Source organism: Haliotis cracherodii, unplaced genomic scaffold (genome assembly GCF_022045235.1).
Source record: "Haliotis cracherodii isolate W230 unplaced genomic scaffold, xgHalCrac1.p SCAF_7, whole genome shotgun sequence".
Lineage (NCBI taxonomy): Eukaryota > Metazoa > Mollusca > Gastropoda > Lepetellida > Haliotidae > Haliotis > Haliotis cracherodii.
In genome coordinates, this window is record NW_027266330.1 from 41180523 (window position 1) to 41198269 (window position 17747).

General features: G+C 42.1%; 1 protein-coding gene across 2 annotated transcripts; it reads left to right on the forward strand.

Moving 5' to 3' along the window:
* Positions 1-525: 525 nt before the first annotated feature.
* LOC139447849 (uncharacterized) lies at positions 526-12199 on the forward strand. Of its 2 annotated transcripts, XM_071229326.1 has the most exons (3): positions 526-698; positions 10668-10759; positions 11793-12199. In XM_071229326.1, the coding sequence occupies exons 1-3, from the start codon at positions 658-660 to the stop codon at positions 12179-12181; spliced, it is 522 nt and encodes a 173-aa protein (XP_071085427.1). In that variant the 5' UTR covers positions 526-657; the 3' UTR covers positions 12182-12199. The 2 variants fall into 2 exon arrangements, with proteins under 2 accessions (XP_071085427.1, XP_071085426.1); XM_071229325.1 differs by lacking the exon at positions 526-698 and having other exon boundaries at positions 10582-10759.
* The last annotated feature ends 5548 nt before the right edge of the window (positions 12200-17747 follow it).

The following is a 17747-nucleotide window of genomic DNA, read 5'->3' on the forward strand; positions in this document are numbered from 1 at the left end:
AATATCTTGTAAATCATTGAGTAAAACACAAGATCTGTGGAATTGACCGGTAACAAACCATCACTTTTATTTGATTTGAGGTAAGGCGGTGTTCGTTCCGCAATGAAATATGTCTCCCTTCTTCCAATGTTAGAAATGCTGTCAGAACACGATCAATGCCGTAATCGGTCCATGTGGAAACTTCCGCTGCTGCTAAACAGAGTTCCTGTCAACTGAGTAGAAATATGTCACTTTGTCACTGTAGTCGCCGTGTTCGGGAATCAGTCGTGACTACGTCCGCGTTGATATCTCCTGCTCCGGCCGTACATCACAGTATCAGACCTTCACCAAGTAGGAACATGGCCATCTCGCAGAGCCCAAAACGTATTGCCAATCTCATCATGCTAAATGCGACACTGCCTCTATATTAGAAATAAATGGAGAAACAATATCTACGCTGCCATGTATGTAGATTATGCGTAGCTGCCTAGAGAGTAATTAACTGACAGTGTGTGACAGCTGTGAACACCAGCGTTGTACATCCCAGGCCTAGAGCACACAGCAGGGGCTCCATGAACTGGCTGACCGAGAAGCATCCCAACGCCCAGGTGTAGATTACATGATACCTGATCGGTCCTCACTCCTGTACAGAAGACCAGACAACTTGGACTGCCTGTGATGGTCGCACTGAAGCTATGTAGCTCACTTCATCAACCCAAGTGAGTCACATCACCATGTGTAGTTGAGGGAGTTGCGCGGGCCGTGGAGGGATATGTCATATTACCAGAGAACAGAAACTCGTTCCACACAAGCGATCGTTGCGCTAAGAGGATCGTAACTCCCATACTTTAACATAGACTTACGAGTGTCGTAGTGGTACGGGGGCCTGCAGACCTGAGTATATTTACCATGTATAGGGAGTCGTTGAAACTATCAGTTCACACGCGTCACGCCATCCTGCACACCGAATGGCATGTACCTGACTATGCACATTTCGCTTTCGATCCACGTGTTAATAGGTTTGCTGGATATGTTTTGCGCCGACAGCTTACAGCCTGTTGGTGGCAGACACATGAAGTCCTGTCTAGCCTGCCTTTTCGCTGGTACATGCGACAGGATTGGTAACACACAAATCACCACCAAACGAGTTGTACAGTCGTCGTCACGCTTGTCACTTGAGTAGCACTGTGACCTACTTTCAGTGCTGTAACCATGTGTTCAGTATCAGTGATCGCCAGATTTATTGGAGTTATTTCTATTACGTTTTCATGGATATGTGGTTCTGATTTCAAATATTGCATATTGAGTATAGAAACTGTTAAATGTATTGTACAATTATTGCAAATCCCGTCCTTTGTCCTTTGATTTGTCAAAACCTAAATTAATTGTGTTCAGGAGAGGTGGGAGCAGCACGAGTGGACACATGGACATATCTGTAATTGTGAAGTTGTGAATCTATATAATTATCTTCGTATAGTAGTCACAAGTCTTTCTCAGAGTTAAAGATACCTTGCAAGCAAATTCCAAGAAAGCGTTATTTGAAGTACTAAGGACAGTTCATTGCCATTTGAAGAACTAAGGACAATATATTACCACTGGAAGTACTAAGGACAATGCATTGTCTTTTAAAGAACTAAGGACAATATATTGCCATTTAAAGTACTAAGGAAAATGTATTGCTATTTGAAGTACTAAGGGCAATATATTGCCAAGATAAGTTCTCATTCAATGTTTCCTTTAACATTTCGTTGTCTCAAATAATGCCAATTGTACTCTTCTGTTCAGAAATATGGGGCTACCAAAGACAGGAGTGCACAGAGAAGGTACATAATATTACTTGCAAACGTTTTCTGAATATATATAAGACTACTCCAAATGCCATGGTTTTTGAGAATGTGGAAGATACGCTGTACATACTTAAGGAAAAAAGTAACATTCATTTTCCTGTAGGAACACCATCTCCTCCGGATTGTTCTATAGGAACGTGTTGCAGAATCGTTGACTTGACAGCTGCTGATGTACATTCCTCTACCTGTGGCTGCTCAGACTCATCATACTGCTACCACCCTTTAAGGTCATATTATCACATGGGACTTCTCTGCTGTTGACAATAACAACCTTTCTCGGTTATTCAGATATAGACCACAATATCATCAGCAGCTTCCTCCCAACATGGAATCACAACTTTAAAATTGTTATGTATGCACATTCCAAAAAATGGGCCCACACAGAAGATGAACCTGTTGAATGTGTTTCGAGCACAATACTGTTTCTGTCTCTTTGGAGGCGTTATCAACAGCAGGGCAGCACTCATGACTCGTGTCGGTCTTCCACGTGTATGACAAGAACACAACCATATTCGGTTGGTACATCTACGAAATCGATGCCAAATTGGCACATATACAGCTCAGACAATTCCTGGGTTGAGACCAATCAGAGGCAGAACCGCGCACAACCAAGGGAGCACAACATCACCCTAACGTCCAATTTTGCTTTCACCGTCAGGCACGTCTAGCTTCGTGTAGACAGCATCTGAGGTTCAGAAGACATGACTGGGACACATTTCATCTAGACAGGTCTCATGGTCATGTAAGGACTTACACGCGTCCAGAAGACCGTTTTCGCGACGCTTGCATTACAACACGTCGTCCGTTTGGGGGTGGGCGTGTAATGGTGTTGGGTGGCATCACAATGCATGGGAGAACACAACTCATTGTTAATGGCCATTTGAATGGCAATCGCTACCAGGGCGACATCAATCGATATCATGTTCTACCTTTTGTGCAAGTGCAGTCACGTAACATGTGGCAGCAGGATAATGCCCTGCCACATGTCACATGTGTTGTAACAGACTTTTTGAGGCAGCAAAACATTGCCGTACTGCCATGGCAGGCTGTTTCTCCAGACCTTTTCCCCCAGAGAACATGTCTGGGATGAGATGGAGCGCCGCTTACGACAGGACCGGAACCAGCTAGCTCAGTTTGTCAAACCTTTGGTTGTCAATTGGAACAAGAGTAAATGGGCTGTTTCAATCATATGGGGCCTTCAATGCGCCTCCACTTCCTTGCCTGTATCAACGCAAATAGTCACACCCGATATTGACATTGTTCATTGAGGTGTTACACCACCCCTCTTTAGGGCGTGTCGCTCTGTCTCCTGTTGCCAGGTATGGGTTTTCTCAATGAATGTCTTATGATAAAACATGGATCAGACGAATGACCAAATATTATGTATATGAAGTTACTTTTTCCGCTAGTATATTATAATTCTTTACCGAGATGTATTAAGTTTTGGGATAAGGATCTACTCAACAGTACTCGTAAGGCATTTGAAACACGTTGTCTTGGATTGAGCTAATTGTCGTCCGTGGGCAACTTCTGTCAAGAATGTGTGTTTTTGGTTTTGCTTGGATCTTCCTCGAAGTGGATAGTGTTGAAATACAGTGAATTCTCGCCAAGTAGAACCTTATAAGTGGAAACTCCTCTAATGTAGATACTTTCTTTTGGTCCTGACATTATCACTATATAATTATTATTATTTTATATCTCTAAAGTAGAACCCTTTAAGTAGAATCAATCTGTTATCTAGATACACTCTTTGTACCCAGAGAGAAGTTAAACAGTAAATTTCACATGATAAGAATAATAATAGTTAGTTTGATTTCAAACGCATTACTGACTAAGCCGTCACTACTCAATTGAGTAATTAACTGACAATTGGAAGTGCTTATCCCCACCCGACACTGATTGCCCTCTTATCCTTAGTCCACAATGAGATGATTCAGTAATGACACGCAGCTTGTAGTTGGTGAACTAGAAAACCCGCTAAATAGAGATTATTTCGGGGTCCTTACATTTTCTACTTTTCTGAGTTTTACTGTATTTCTGTTTGATTCTTAACAAAGATATTTAACTCAAGAACAGCTAAGTAGTCTACGATCTAGTGGTAGATATGATTTATACTGGGCAATCAAAGTTAGAACCTGAGTGGTATTTTATAGATTCCTCACTTGCTTTATTCTAACGTCGCTTGTTGGCAAAATTCCATATATGTATGTCAGGTTAGCTGTGGGGCAACGAAAATATGCCGGTGCCATTAAAAGTAAGCGCCTATGTGTCCTGTGTGATTTAAAATTGGCTGGAGGATTTATTTTGGGTATGATTTGTCCAGTTTATAAAAGTCTTCGAGAACAGCAACTCCCTGTAAACATTATTGCACAATGTTCTTTACACTCCTTTGTAAATCTTATGTTTTTCACAAAATATGTCTCTTATTGAAGCGTTACAATTATTGCTCCATAAAGCCCTAAATGTGAGGCAACAACTCCTGTCTAAACAGGATATTTGATTATATAATGTCCTTAAATTCAACGAGCTTTCAATGAGTGATCAAAATTTAATGATTATCAATATCCTATACATATACCAGCCTGATATCTCATTGATGGTGTACTGTATTATTCTTGTAAACGGGCCACTGATATATTCAGGTTTACAAGTATATATATGTGAAGTAAAGAGGTGATCGTTTCTTCAGGTTTACAAGTATATGTGAAGTAAAGAGGTGATCGATACTAGTATATACAGGTTTACAAGTATATTTGAAGTAAAGAGGTGATAGATATAAACAGGTTTACAAGTATATTGAAGTAAAGAGGTGATCGATATATTCAGGTTTACAAGTATATTTGAAGTAAAGAGATGATCAATATATTCAGGTTTACAAGTATATTTGAAGTAAAGAGGTGATCGATATATACAGGTTTACAGGTATATTTGAAGTAAAGAGGTGATCGATATATACAGGTTTACAAGTATATTTGAAGTAAAGAGGTGATTGATACTAGTATATACAGGTTTACAAGTATATTTGAAGTAAAGAGGTGATAGATATAAACAGGTTTACAAGTATATTGAAGTAAAGAGGTGATCGATATATACAGGTTTACACATATATGTGAAGTAAAGAGGTGATCGATATATACAGGTTTACAGGTATATTTGAAGTAAAGAGGTGATCGATATATACAGGTTTACAAGTATATTTGAAGTAAAGAGGTGATCGATATATACAGGTTTACAGGTATATTTGAAGTAAAGAGGTGATCGATATATACAGGTTTACAAGTATATTTGAAGTAAAGAGGTGATCGATATATACAGCTTTACAAGTATATTGAAGTAAAGAGGTGATCGATATATACAGGTTTACACATAACTATACGATCGATAGATCGTTCGCTATACAGGGTTGAGTTAGAGATGCATGCTATATAAGGGATAACATATATGTAGATTTACGCTATATTTAGGTTGACTTGTATGTTTGAAACAAGGAAATGCTATATTATCTACAGATATAAAGAGGTTTACATGTGTTTGTGGAGAACATGTCGTTAAACAGTCGCTGTTGCACACCTGCGTGCAAACTGGCTGACAGGTAGCTCAATAGATTAATTATTAAAAGAAACCATTCCTTCTAATTGCTTGTTGTGTAGAAAACAAGACCGATAACATTGGCGATGCAGAAACGTCGCATGACAACTGCAGCTTGATCAGAGTTCGGGGATACTGAGACGGGGGAAACGGTTGTGTAAAAATATTAGTGATATATTGATGAAGGAATGTGTTTAGCTGACATCTTGAGAACACACAGTTACGCTATAGCTTTTGTAATGGCTGGTTTTATTCGTATCTTGTTTTAGTTGATCAATGGGCGTGACACAGCATTGCTACAAACTGAAGCTCGCTGGCTGCAAATCTCTACTGTTTCTAGATGCGTGTTTGGCCCAAAATGTCCCGTACATTGTTCACTGAGGAAATGTCAGAGAAGTACAGGGCCTCCAGCAACTGGTTATTGAGTTAACGATACATGGGCATTTCAAACTGTGTGGCGTGACATCTGACAATGACTCTTTGAGATTAAGGAATCCTGCCTTCCTCGTGGTGTGGGTAGGAGTCGACGCTGCCACTGTCATCACAGTGTACGTCGCATATCGACAGGTCCAGGACTTGTCAATGGCTGCTGAAGCTGGGTCGTGTGACTGCCTGGCTCTTGGGTATTGACAGTAAGCAGACTACATCTCACCAGCTCCATGAGCACGAGTCAACTGTACTGTACTGTACTGTACTGTACTGTACTGTACTGTACTGTACTGTAGTCATATAATGACATTATAGACCATGCCAATCTTGTCATTCACGATATATCTGGGAAACTCCTGTTCTGGTCATGTGATCTCCAGGCAACGCCAGTTTGTTGTATGACACATCCAGACAGTTTTGAAGGTTTCTGCAAGAATGGGGAACGGACTCATGCGACCGGTGTTAAAATTAGCTTGTCCCATGTCATCTACTTTGAATATGCCATGTTGTTTTCATTATATTGTAATCTCTATATCTTCCTGTGACCAATAACACATTATCATCAACATGACATAACTGAAAACGATGTAATCTCTATATCTTCCTGTGACCAATAACACATTATCATCAACATGACATAACTGAAAACGATGATGTAGACATACAAACAAGACGCCAACATGTCAATTTGTTTTATATATGTCTGTATTATGTATGAACCAATGTCTAGACGAGAACCTGCCTACACCAAGGTCGGGGTGGACAGAGATTCAGCGGAGCCCTCATTGTCAGAGGCTGGATATTGCTTTAATCTTGAGTTAGGATTTCACTCAGCCATGCCGCCAATGAGAGAAGGTGTTTATTCAAATCCCTGTGGCGGACCAGAAGGTTCCTCAATGACTTGGACGTAAACCTGTTTGTTCCCTACAGCAGCATATGGATATTGATCGAGGACTGAGGTTGTTTGATTCTCTACAGCCCCTGTCATGTTGCTACAGCATCACCATCTATCTCTATTGCCAGTCCTCTTTGTGGGAAACCCATTCCCCAAGGAACACACAAGTTGTCAATAAAACCGTGATAACCTTAGCCGATAATGATGACGACCTCGGTAAGTGTATTCTAGTTTCCAACGTGGTCATGGTGGAGAGTCCCTGGGATGTTCATATCCACAAAACAGCCCTACGTCACAATCGACCGACTGCTGAAGCTGCAGTCAACCATGTGGGACACACAACACAGCTTCAATTATCTCTTTACTCGGTATCTCGGTGGAATGTGATGCTGGTATCGACCAATTATGCCACTGATATTCACCCTCATCATCGTCATCCATATGCATGGATTGATTCAGTTCATGGTATAATCTAGACTTGTCCAACTGTAGTGTTGTATTGTGACTCCCGCTGTATAGTTTCAGGTGAAAACGACTGCATGTCAGATGTCAGACTGCTGCTGCCACTGCTAGTAATTATGCCTAATACACAGGAAAAAGGGTCCAACTGGCTTTATCGCTGTCAGTACTTCACACTAACTCTAGCTACCATCTTTATATCTGTTGCTTTTTGCACAACGCGTCGATCCGATCTGGGATATATGTAGGACCGTATGTACACCAGTGTGTTGTATATCACAAATGGGATATATGTGGCATTGTATGTACACCAGTGTGTTGTATATATCGAATGGGATATATGTGGCATTGTATGTACACCAGTGTGTTGTATATCACAAATGGGATATATGTGGCATTGTATGTACACCAGTGTGTTGTATATATCGAATGGGATACATGTGGCATTGTATGTACACCAGTGTGTTGTATATATCGAATGGGATATATGTGGCATTGTATGTACACCAGTGTGTTGTATATATCGAATGGGATATATGTGGCATTGTATGTACACCAGTGTGTTGTATATATCGAATGGGATATATGTGGACTTGTATGTACACCAGTGTGTTGTATATATCTCAAATGGGATACATGTAGGATTGCATGCACACCAGTGTGTTGTATGTATCGAATGGGATACATGTAGGATTGTATGTACACTAGTCTGTATCACTCTCTTTATATATTAAACATAATACATTAACAAGAAGTAAACGGGATTGGGAGACAGGTTCTTCCAACTTAGATTGCCCTCTCCCTGGTATTAACAAATTTCATTATTTACAAAAATATTTTTGTCGTTCACATATAATGTTGGACTGCCTTAAACATAGCTTCAATACCTTTAATAGCATGCAACATGGTCAGTGGGTCATGGCGGTTGTACACTAAAGCTGATGTGTACACGCTGGGGAATGCAGGCCGACCAAGACATGGAGATGGCAAAACACATCAAAGGATTCGGCGTGAAAATTCAATTTCCGCTTTGTTATGTATGAGCGGGAGATGTCTAAGGAAAAAAGAAGCATTCCTTTGTTCTGAGACATGGTAATCTACTGACAGTTCTGGCCCATGCCTTGCGACCGCCTAGTGGTAGAGCGTCCGCCCGGAAAGCAGAAAGTAGGGGTTCGATCCAAAAGATGGTACTTGTTGTTACTCTACACACGCACGCACGCACGCACGCACGCACGCACTTACACACTCACTCACTCACACACAGACACACACACGCGCGCGCGCGCATTATAAGTAGAATAAACGCGACGTTAAACATCATTTCACTTTCACCCATGCCTTGCTCGGTGATGCTAAATATTGGGTTTATATTAGTTGCAGTGGTTACAGGATATGTAAGTGGTCGCTGTACATCATGATGCCTGTATTAACACGACAAGACGAATTAACATGGTATTTCACTTTGTTGTTTTTGTTTTAACAGTGTCCACTTTTGTCTCGTTGCAACTCTACACAGTGTCCACTTTTGTCTCGTTACAACTCTACACAGTGTCCAGTATTGTCTCGTTACAACACTACACGGGGTCCACTATTGTCTCGTTACAACTCTACACGGGCTCCACTATTGTCTCGTTACAACTCTACACAGTGTCCAGTATTGTCTCGTTGCAACTCTACACAGTGTCCACTTTTGTCTCGTTACAACTCTACACAGTGTCCAGTATTGTCTCGTTACAACTCTACACGGGGTACACTATTGTCTCGTTACAACTCTACACAGTGTCCACTATTGTCTCGTTACAACTCTACACAGTGTCCCCTTTTGTCTCGTTACAACTCTACACGGGCTCCACTATTGTCTCGTTACAACTCTACACGGGCTCCACTATTGTCTCGTTACAACTCTACACGGGCTCCACTATTGTCTCGTTACAACTCTACACGGGCTCCACTATTGTCTCGTTACAACTCTACACGGGCTCCACTATTGTCTCGTTACAACTCTACACAGTGTCCACTATTGTCTCGTTACAACTCTACACGGGGTCCACTATTGTCTCGTTACAACTCTACACGGGGTCCACCGTTGTCTTGTTACAACTCTACACAGTGTCCACTATTGTCTCGTTACAACTCTACACAGTGTCCACTATTGTCTCGTTACAACTCTACACAGTGTCCACTATTGTCTCGTTACAACTCTACGCGGTGTCCACTGTTGTCTCGTTACAACTCTACACGGGCTCCACTATTGTCTCGTTACAACTCTACACAGTGTCCACTATTGTCTCGTTACAACTCCTCACGGTGTCCACTATTGTCTCGTTACAACTCTACACAGGGTCCACTATTGTCTCGTTACAACTCTACACGGGCTCCACTATTGTCTCGTTACAACTCTACACAGTGTCCACTATTGTCTCGTTACAACTCTACACGGGGTCCACTATTGTCTCGTTACAACTCTACACAGTGTCCACTATTGTCTCGTTACAACTCTACACGGGGTCCACCGTTGTCTTGTTACAACTCTACACAGTGTCCACTATTGTCTCGTTACAACTCTACACAGTGTCCACTATTTTCTCGTTACAACTCTACACAGTGTCCACTATTGTCTCGTTACAACTCTACACGGGCTCCACTATTGTCTCGTTACAACTCTACACGGGCTCCACTATTGTCTCGTTACAACTCTACACAGTGTCCACTATTGTCTCGTTACAACTCCTCACGGTGTCCACTATTGTCTCGTTACAACTCTACACGGGGTCCACTATTGTCTCGTTACAACTCTACACGGGCTCCACTATTGTCTCGTTACAACTCTACACAGTGTCCACTATTGTCTCGTTACAACTCTACACAGTGTCCACTATTGTCTCGTTACAACCCTACATTATGCCCACTGTTGTGCTACAGGATATTAAAATACAAGGTAATGTGTCAATTATGGTCTTGTTACACATATATAAGGCATCAATTTTCTTGCTACAGATATCTAATGTGTTAAGTATTGTCATGGTACAAATATGTATTGTGTCATTTATTGTCTTGCTACAGATATTTAATGCTTTAAATGTTGTCTTGTTAAAACTGTGTAAAGTGTTTAATATTGTTACAGCTGTGTTATGTGTCCAGCTGTATAATGTGATTAAGATTGTCTCGTTACGTTGTTTAGTATGTTTGATATTGTCTTGTTACAGCTATGCTGGAGTTGTTTAGTATGTTTGATATTGTCTTGTTACAGCTATGCTGAAGTTGTTTAGTATGTTTGATATTGTTTTGTTACAGCTATGCTGGAGTTGTTTAGTATGTTTGATATTGTCTTGTTACAGCTATGCTGGAGTTGTTTAGTATGTTTGATATTGTCTTGTTACAGCTATGCTGGAGTTGTTTAGTATGTTTGATATTGTCTTGTTACAGCTATGCTGGAGTTGTTTAGTATGTTTGATATTGTCTTGTTACAGCTATGCTGGAGGCCAGATTGCCAGGATGCGACTGTCCACGGTGCTATTGCAGGTGACAGTGTTTCTGGCCTTCACCATCCTGCCAGTAGAAGGTAGATAACTCATCATTGTAGTAATACGATCAAAACCAAATGTGACATCAGCAGTAACAAATAAGGTAGATTACACCGTGTCACTGTGTGACAGTATATGTACTGGACAAAGCTAGTCGTGGTAATTATCTTTGGCCATGGCGTAGGTTTACAATGTAAAAATAAATGTCAAACTGAGTGACTTGATTAATATGTCTAATCCGTTGTATGGTGTAATGTGTTGCAAAAGATTAGAAGGGTTATATCGTCAGAGATCCGTTGTCCTTTTTCCCTGTCTCCCTCATCGGCTAAAGTGTCCGGTCATCTCCACTAGTCAGAATGTTCATCCTGCCAACTACTTATAAACCTATTCATTGGGATCTCTATTAAGTAAGAGACTTCTTTCTATAGGCATTAAAACCTATTGTGAGGTTTTACTTACCAGTCGGGTTAAATCTCATAAACAGGGACGTTGTAATGTCCCTGGGATTTTATAGGATATTCAAGTCATATTTGCTATAATATCCCAGGGATTTTATATAATGTCCTGGGTATTTTATTAATGTAACTTCTGTTCAGATTGTAACATGTAATGAAATGTAAAATCAAACAACTCGCAACCTTCATATCTGAAGCCCAGTGAGTGTACCATGAGTGCCACACTGGTTTTTAGAATGTCCTTTTCAAGATCCGTACGCCAGCAACAGATATTTTACGCGCGTTTCCTAAGGTTCATGGAAAGTATATCCGAAACATAAAAATGTTGGTAAATGTTGTTTTAAGTTTCTTTTTTCGGTTTATAAGTATGGAAAAACACTTTCCCTCGGTTTTGGTGGACAAAGCAAGCCCTGGGGGTCGGAAAAAACCGCGGGAGCTTTGCCCCCTTGGTTTTTCCCTCTCCCCAGGGCATCCGCGGTTTTTCCCGACCCCCAGGGCATGCCCTGTCTACCAAAACCTCGTAAGCGTGTTTTCTCCTATACATAATACATAATGATGTGATGTGATGTGATTTTGAAACAGAACAATACTCGGCGCTAAATGTGTTTTTTTCTAGGCTTTCTGTGCAAATGGTCTAACGAAGGCTGCAGCTCGGACAAAGAGTGTTGCAGTGGGAGGTGCGAACAAGGCCACCCCGGCACTGACGCCCGCTGCACCAAGAGCGTGCTGCACCAGCCTTGTCTCTACACATACCAATGCGAGGACAGACTCAAGTGTGGCTCGCACAACAAGTGCTGCTCCAACTACTGGGGAACGTGCCGCAGACCGTCCGACTGTTGTAATAAGATGCACTATTGTTTGGAGGTGGACGGCTTCTACTACAAACGCTGCCTCTCCGGCACCAATGTTAACATCAACGCCGCATCACAGTCACTTGTGTTTTCCCCATATGTCTTCACAACTTGTTTCATAATTCTTGCACCTTTTACATCTTCACGTTTTTGATTAAATTTTAATACCTTTCGTACCGCCTCTGTTACTGGAGAACATGGTAATAAAAGTTTCGATGGAAGTCAGATCATCTGTGGAAGTTAGGGATATAGGTATGCCAGTAGTCTTAACCCATGTGGTCTTCTTGACACAACATTATTGTCAACTAACAAGTCCAGGAACCCATGCTAACAAAGGGGGTGGGTGCCCAAGTGGTTTTTGGGGGTGCTACGCCGCAGTAAGACCCCACCTTGGTTCGGTTCTGCAGCCTTCGACAGTCCATCTTAAACTATGGAAATTACAAAACTCGTACCATAAGAATACTTCCTATTATTGCATAAAACTACACGCCGACATGCCATAGCTGAGGGCATACGACCCTTTTGACTCCAACTGGCGCCAGGGCGGTACCGCGTGCTGTGCATGCCGCTGCCCCAGCACTACCTTGACCTTATGGGTTCATACAGTCATGGACAAGTCATACACACATGCCGACACGCTAGAACGAACACACTTCGATGAGTAAGGCGCGATAGGAAGGTATCGATGCAGGTGCTGGACGTCTTACCAGTGTAAAAGTTCGCCCTTCACATGCGCAGATACCAGCCTAACCATGACAGAATATTTAGGTCAGCCTTTGAGAATTTATGAAAAGTGTGTGAGTGCGTGCGAGCGTGCGAGCGTGCGTGCATGCGTGCGTGCGTTCGTGCGTATTTGTGTTATTTCTCAAAGTTTTCAAACGTTTTATCTTTGAGCACTTTTTGCATTTTCTTATTACATAAATAAATAGATGATTTCTTATTAAATAAATAGAAGATTTTATATTCATGTTATGCATTTCTCATTTATCATTACCATAGTATTGGCTTTACACGTGTTCATTCAACCAGTACCATTAGATTGGACATTGAACAACAATGGTAAATTGTTGAACGCGAATGGTAGACAGACTAGGTTACTATTATTTGTACACATATATGTTTGGAAACCACACCATATATATAATGTATTCTTATAACAACTCATCCAAGGTATCCTCTGTTAGGCCTGAAACAAAGAGTGAGGTGAGTGGTGAAGGAGATCCAAGTTATGTGTTGTTTGTTGGAGACACCCACTCGCATACGTGTACATACCTGGTCCTGACACAATGGTAACTATGCAATCTCTTGTGTATGGGTAAGACAAATTTCCTGTACCTGTTGGTGTTTCCTTGCGTACGAATTAACTATAACATGTTTTCTATAAGTATCTCACTGGTAAGCGTGGGCAATACATATATTAGCGTTTTATGGCAAGTTGTATCCATTAACCCATCAACGTCAATGAATAAGCATTGCAACACTACCTTATATAAGTGTTTACATCAACATCGAGCAAGGCATACATTGTGCACATCACAAATGGATAAATCTAGTCTTTAGTTCTAGTATCACGCATGCCATTATCAGCATGCCAGTATCACCATGCCAGTATCACCATGCCAGCATCACGCATGCCAGTATCAGCATGCCAGTATCACCATGCCAGCATCACGCATGCCAGAATCACGCATGCCAGAATCATGCCAGTATCACGCATGCCAGTATCACCATGCCAGCATCAGCATTCCAGTATCACCATGCCAGCATCACGCATGCCAGAATCACGCATGCCAGTATCACGCATGCCAGTATCACCATGCCAGCATCACCATGCCAGTATCACCATGCCATGCATCACGCATGTCAGTATCGCGCATGCCAGAATCACACATGCCAGAATCACGCATGCCAGTATCACCATGCAAGTATCACGCATGCCAGTATCATGCACGCCAGCATCACGCATGCCAGTATCACGCATGCCAGTATCATGCATGCCAGTATCACGCATGCCAGTATCACCATGCCAGAATCACGCATGCCAGTATCACCATGCCAGAATCACGCATGCCAGTATCACCATGCCAGCATCAGCATGCAAGTATCACGCATGCCAGTATCACCATGCCAGTATCAGCATGCCAGCATCACGCATACCAGCATCACGCATGCCAGTAAGACCATGCCAGCATCACGCATGCCAGTATCACCATGCCAGTAAGACCATGCCAGCATCACGCATGCCAGTATCAGCATGCCAGCATCACGCATGCCAGTATCACTATGCCAGTATCACCATGCCAGCATCAGCATGCCAGCATCACGTATGCCAGCATCACCATGCCAGTATCACCATGCCAGCATCACGCATGCCAGTATCACCATGCCAGCATCACCATGCCAGCATCACCATGCCAGTATTACCATGCCAGCATCACGCTTGCCAGTATCACGCATGCCAGTATCACCATGCCAGCATCACCATGCCAGTATCACGCATGCCAGCATCATGCATGCCAGTATCACGCATGCCAGTATCACGAATGCCAGCATCAGCATGCCAGCATCACCATGCCAGCATCACGCATGCCAGCATCACCATGCCAGTATCACGCATGCCAGCATCACCATGCCAGTATCACCATGCCAGTATCATGCATGTCAGTATCACGCATGCCAGCATCAGCATGCCAGTATCACGCATGTCAGTATCACCATGCCAGCATCAGCATGCCAGTATCATGCAAGCCAGTATCATGCAAGCCAGTATCATGCATGCCAGTATCATGCATTCCAGTATCACGCATGCCAGTATCATGCATGCCAGTATCACGCATGCCAGTATCATGCATGCCAGCATCACGCATGCCAGCATCACGCATGCCAGTATCATGCATGCCAGTATCACGCATGCCAGTATCACGCATGCCAGTATCATGCATGCCAGTATCACCATGCCAGCATCAGCTTGCCAGTATCATGCAAGCCAGTATCACGCATGCCAGTATCATGAATGCCAGTATCACGCATGCCAGTATCACCATGCTAGCATCACGCATGGCAGGACACGACTCACTACTATTCGTCTAATGAGTTTGAACACTGAACATAGTGAATACAGCGCATGCTTCCACCAGGACACAACGGTGGATGGAGTGTCTTCCTCTGGACTTTTCTCACACGCTGCTGGTCGGGGGCTCTCTGTGCGGGTTGATTTGACTTCAGTTCCTCGGTACGTTATCATTGCCCAGCATTGCTGCTCTCTGATTACCTACAGTCCTTGACATTGTTTGGGAAATCAACAGCCGTGACCTGGACATTGCTTCAGAATTACTTGCTCAGATAAGTGGTAGCTCCTTTCCTTGATGAAGGATTCCCAGTTACACCACAAAACAGTGTAATACTATTGTACTGCATATAACCACATATAGACAATAACATAGCTACTGCCAGCTGTGATATTAAATATTCAATAACAACCCACAACAATGCAAGCAGCATGTAACAATCTATAACATTACTGCAATACACAACGGTTTTATCTTCTTTACTGTGAGTTTCAATTGTGAGCATTATATACATCGGCACAGATTAATCTTTTCTAATTTATTTTAATAAAATTGTTTTGGGTATCTTCTGTGAAAACTACATGTAATCGGTCGGTTATTGTAAAAAATATATTTGTTACAAAACACCAAATTGTGGCTTCAGTGGCGATACCATCGTGCCTCCCCCGGAATGATCACACTTGCTACACACGCTACCAGATAAGGGTACCTATAAGGGGATAAAGAGCATCTTCGAGTCTCTGGATTTAAAAAAAATGTCTCGGGGGACCCATAGAGACTTCAAAATAGGTGTAGAGTATTTTCTATTGTGTATTGTGAGCACTTTTCCACCGAAATATTACAGTTGTGTAGAGGGGCGGGGGCATGATACACGCCATAATGAGTTTTGATGTGTTCCCCCATGCAACACAGAGACATGGACGTGAGCACATACACCGGAAACAACCTGTCAACATATCCTTATAAAAAGTGATCATTGTATATATATATAGCCTTATGTTTGTAATCTATTGTATTAATTATACTGAACCGCAAAAAAAACATCACCATGGGTAGATATGTGAGAACCCTTACTTGTCCAAACACTGTAAACATACTTTGAGACATATTCAAAAGATGAATCTTGGTAAAACTGATCATCAAGGTTGAAATTAAGGTGTCAAATGTTCTTAAAGTGAAACATTAGTCTCTGAGAAAATTGCATCACAAGTCAGTATCTCGTACGCGTGTGTCCGCCATGTGCATTGATGACTGCCGTTCAATGTCGATAGATGGAATGGATGAGGCGGTTGATGAAGGCCATAGGCACTTGAGCCCACACTCTGGGGAACGCCTGACGCAGTTCAGCTGCAGTTGTCGGCCTTAGTCGGACGTCATTCAGCCGTCTTTTAATCTCGTCCCACATGTGCTCAATGGCGTTTAAATCGGGACTGAGGGCAGGTCACTGCATGGTTCTGATGCCATTCTGCTGGAGGAAGTCTCTTGTTGCTCTCGCAGTGTGGGCATGGGCGATATCAAGCTGCGGCGAGGTATGGCGTGTGGTCTCAAGACTTGATCAATGTACCGAGCTGCTGTGACACCATTGCCTCTCCCTGGACCGATGTTCTGGAAGACCACAGGGCCGACCCCCTGTGCAAGACCAATTCCACCCCACACCATGATCCTCGGACCAAGCAACGAGTCTCTCTCAAAAACACAAGCATCCGAATAACGTGTCGCTGATTTCTTGTCTATCTTGGCACGTGGTAGCAATTCAATAACGAATGAATGTTATCCCATCTGGGGAAATTTGTATAGGGCAAGAAATGGGGAAGCGCATGTGCATTTCAATTTGCATGGAACTCACGTGCATCGGGTTACCATGGCCGTTGACGTGATGCGTTTGGGCGATCGTTTTTATTGTCATCTGCTTCGTTTTTTTATCATCAAATTTCAAGGTAAATGTAAGGACATGGTAATGTTAAATTTTAGAAACTTTGACAAAAATTCCCCAGATATTTAAATGACAAATTTTCTTGCAATGTGACTTGGGGTGAAGTTTCTTTTGCGGTTCAGTATATATTCAATATTACATACAATATTGATTACCAGTACACTAATTTCGGCGAAATCGTGTGTGAACTGATCGGCAGTTGCAGCAACTCACCGTTTAACAACCACGATCAGATTATCGCTGTTGGCGCCTTGAAACGAACCTAAGTTGACAATAAATGGATACATACATCATAAATGCCATACTTTGACTCTTTATAAACATATTATATGTGTTGTAATTTGACTATTGACCACTAACATAGTTTTCACGATCGAATTGGCAAATACGCGGGAAGCCTCCACGGTGACTCGCCAAACTTCCGTACGTAAAATATATCCAACAACATAAATAGTGCTACACTTATGGTTGTCATTATTATTTTATTTAAAAAATAGCTGCAACTAACATAAGATGATACTGGAATGTATTATTCCTGGTACAAATAGTTTCAGACACAATTTCTACAGATCATTGCATCAAAATTATTTTAAGTTACATTTTTTGGTATTTCTTAATTGAATCAACGGTGGATCTGGGAGAAAAGGTGCCAGCTTAGTTTTTGAGCAATTACACAGTAATCTTAAACTATTCTTATAAAACAATGCCAAGCAGTACAG

Coding starts and splice junctions, on each gene's coding strand:
- LOC139447849 (XM_071229325.1), top strand. CDS start 10,582: ATGCTGGAGTTGTTTAGTATGTTTGATATTGTCTTGTTACAGCTATGC. Junction 10,760..11,792: donor CACCATCCTGCCAGTAGAAG/GTAGATAACTCA, acceptor GTTTTTTTCTAG/GCTTTCTGTGCAAATGGTCT.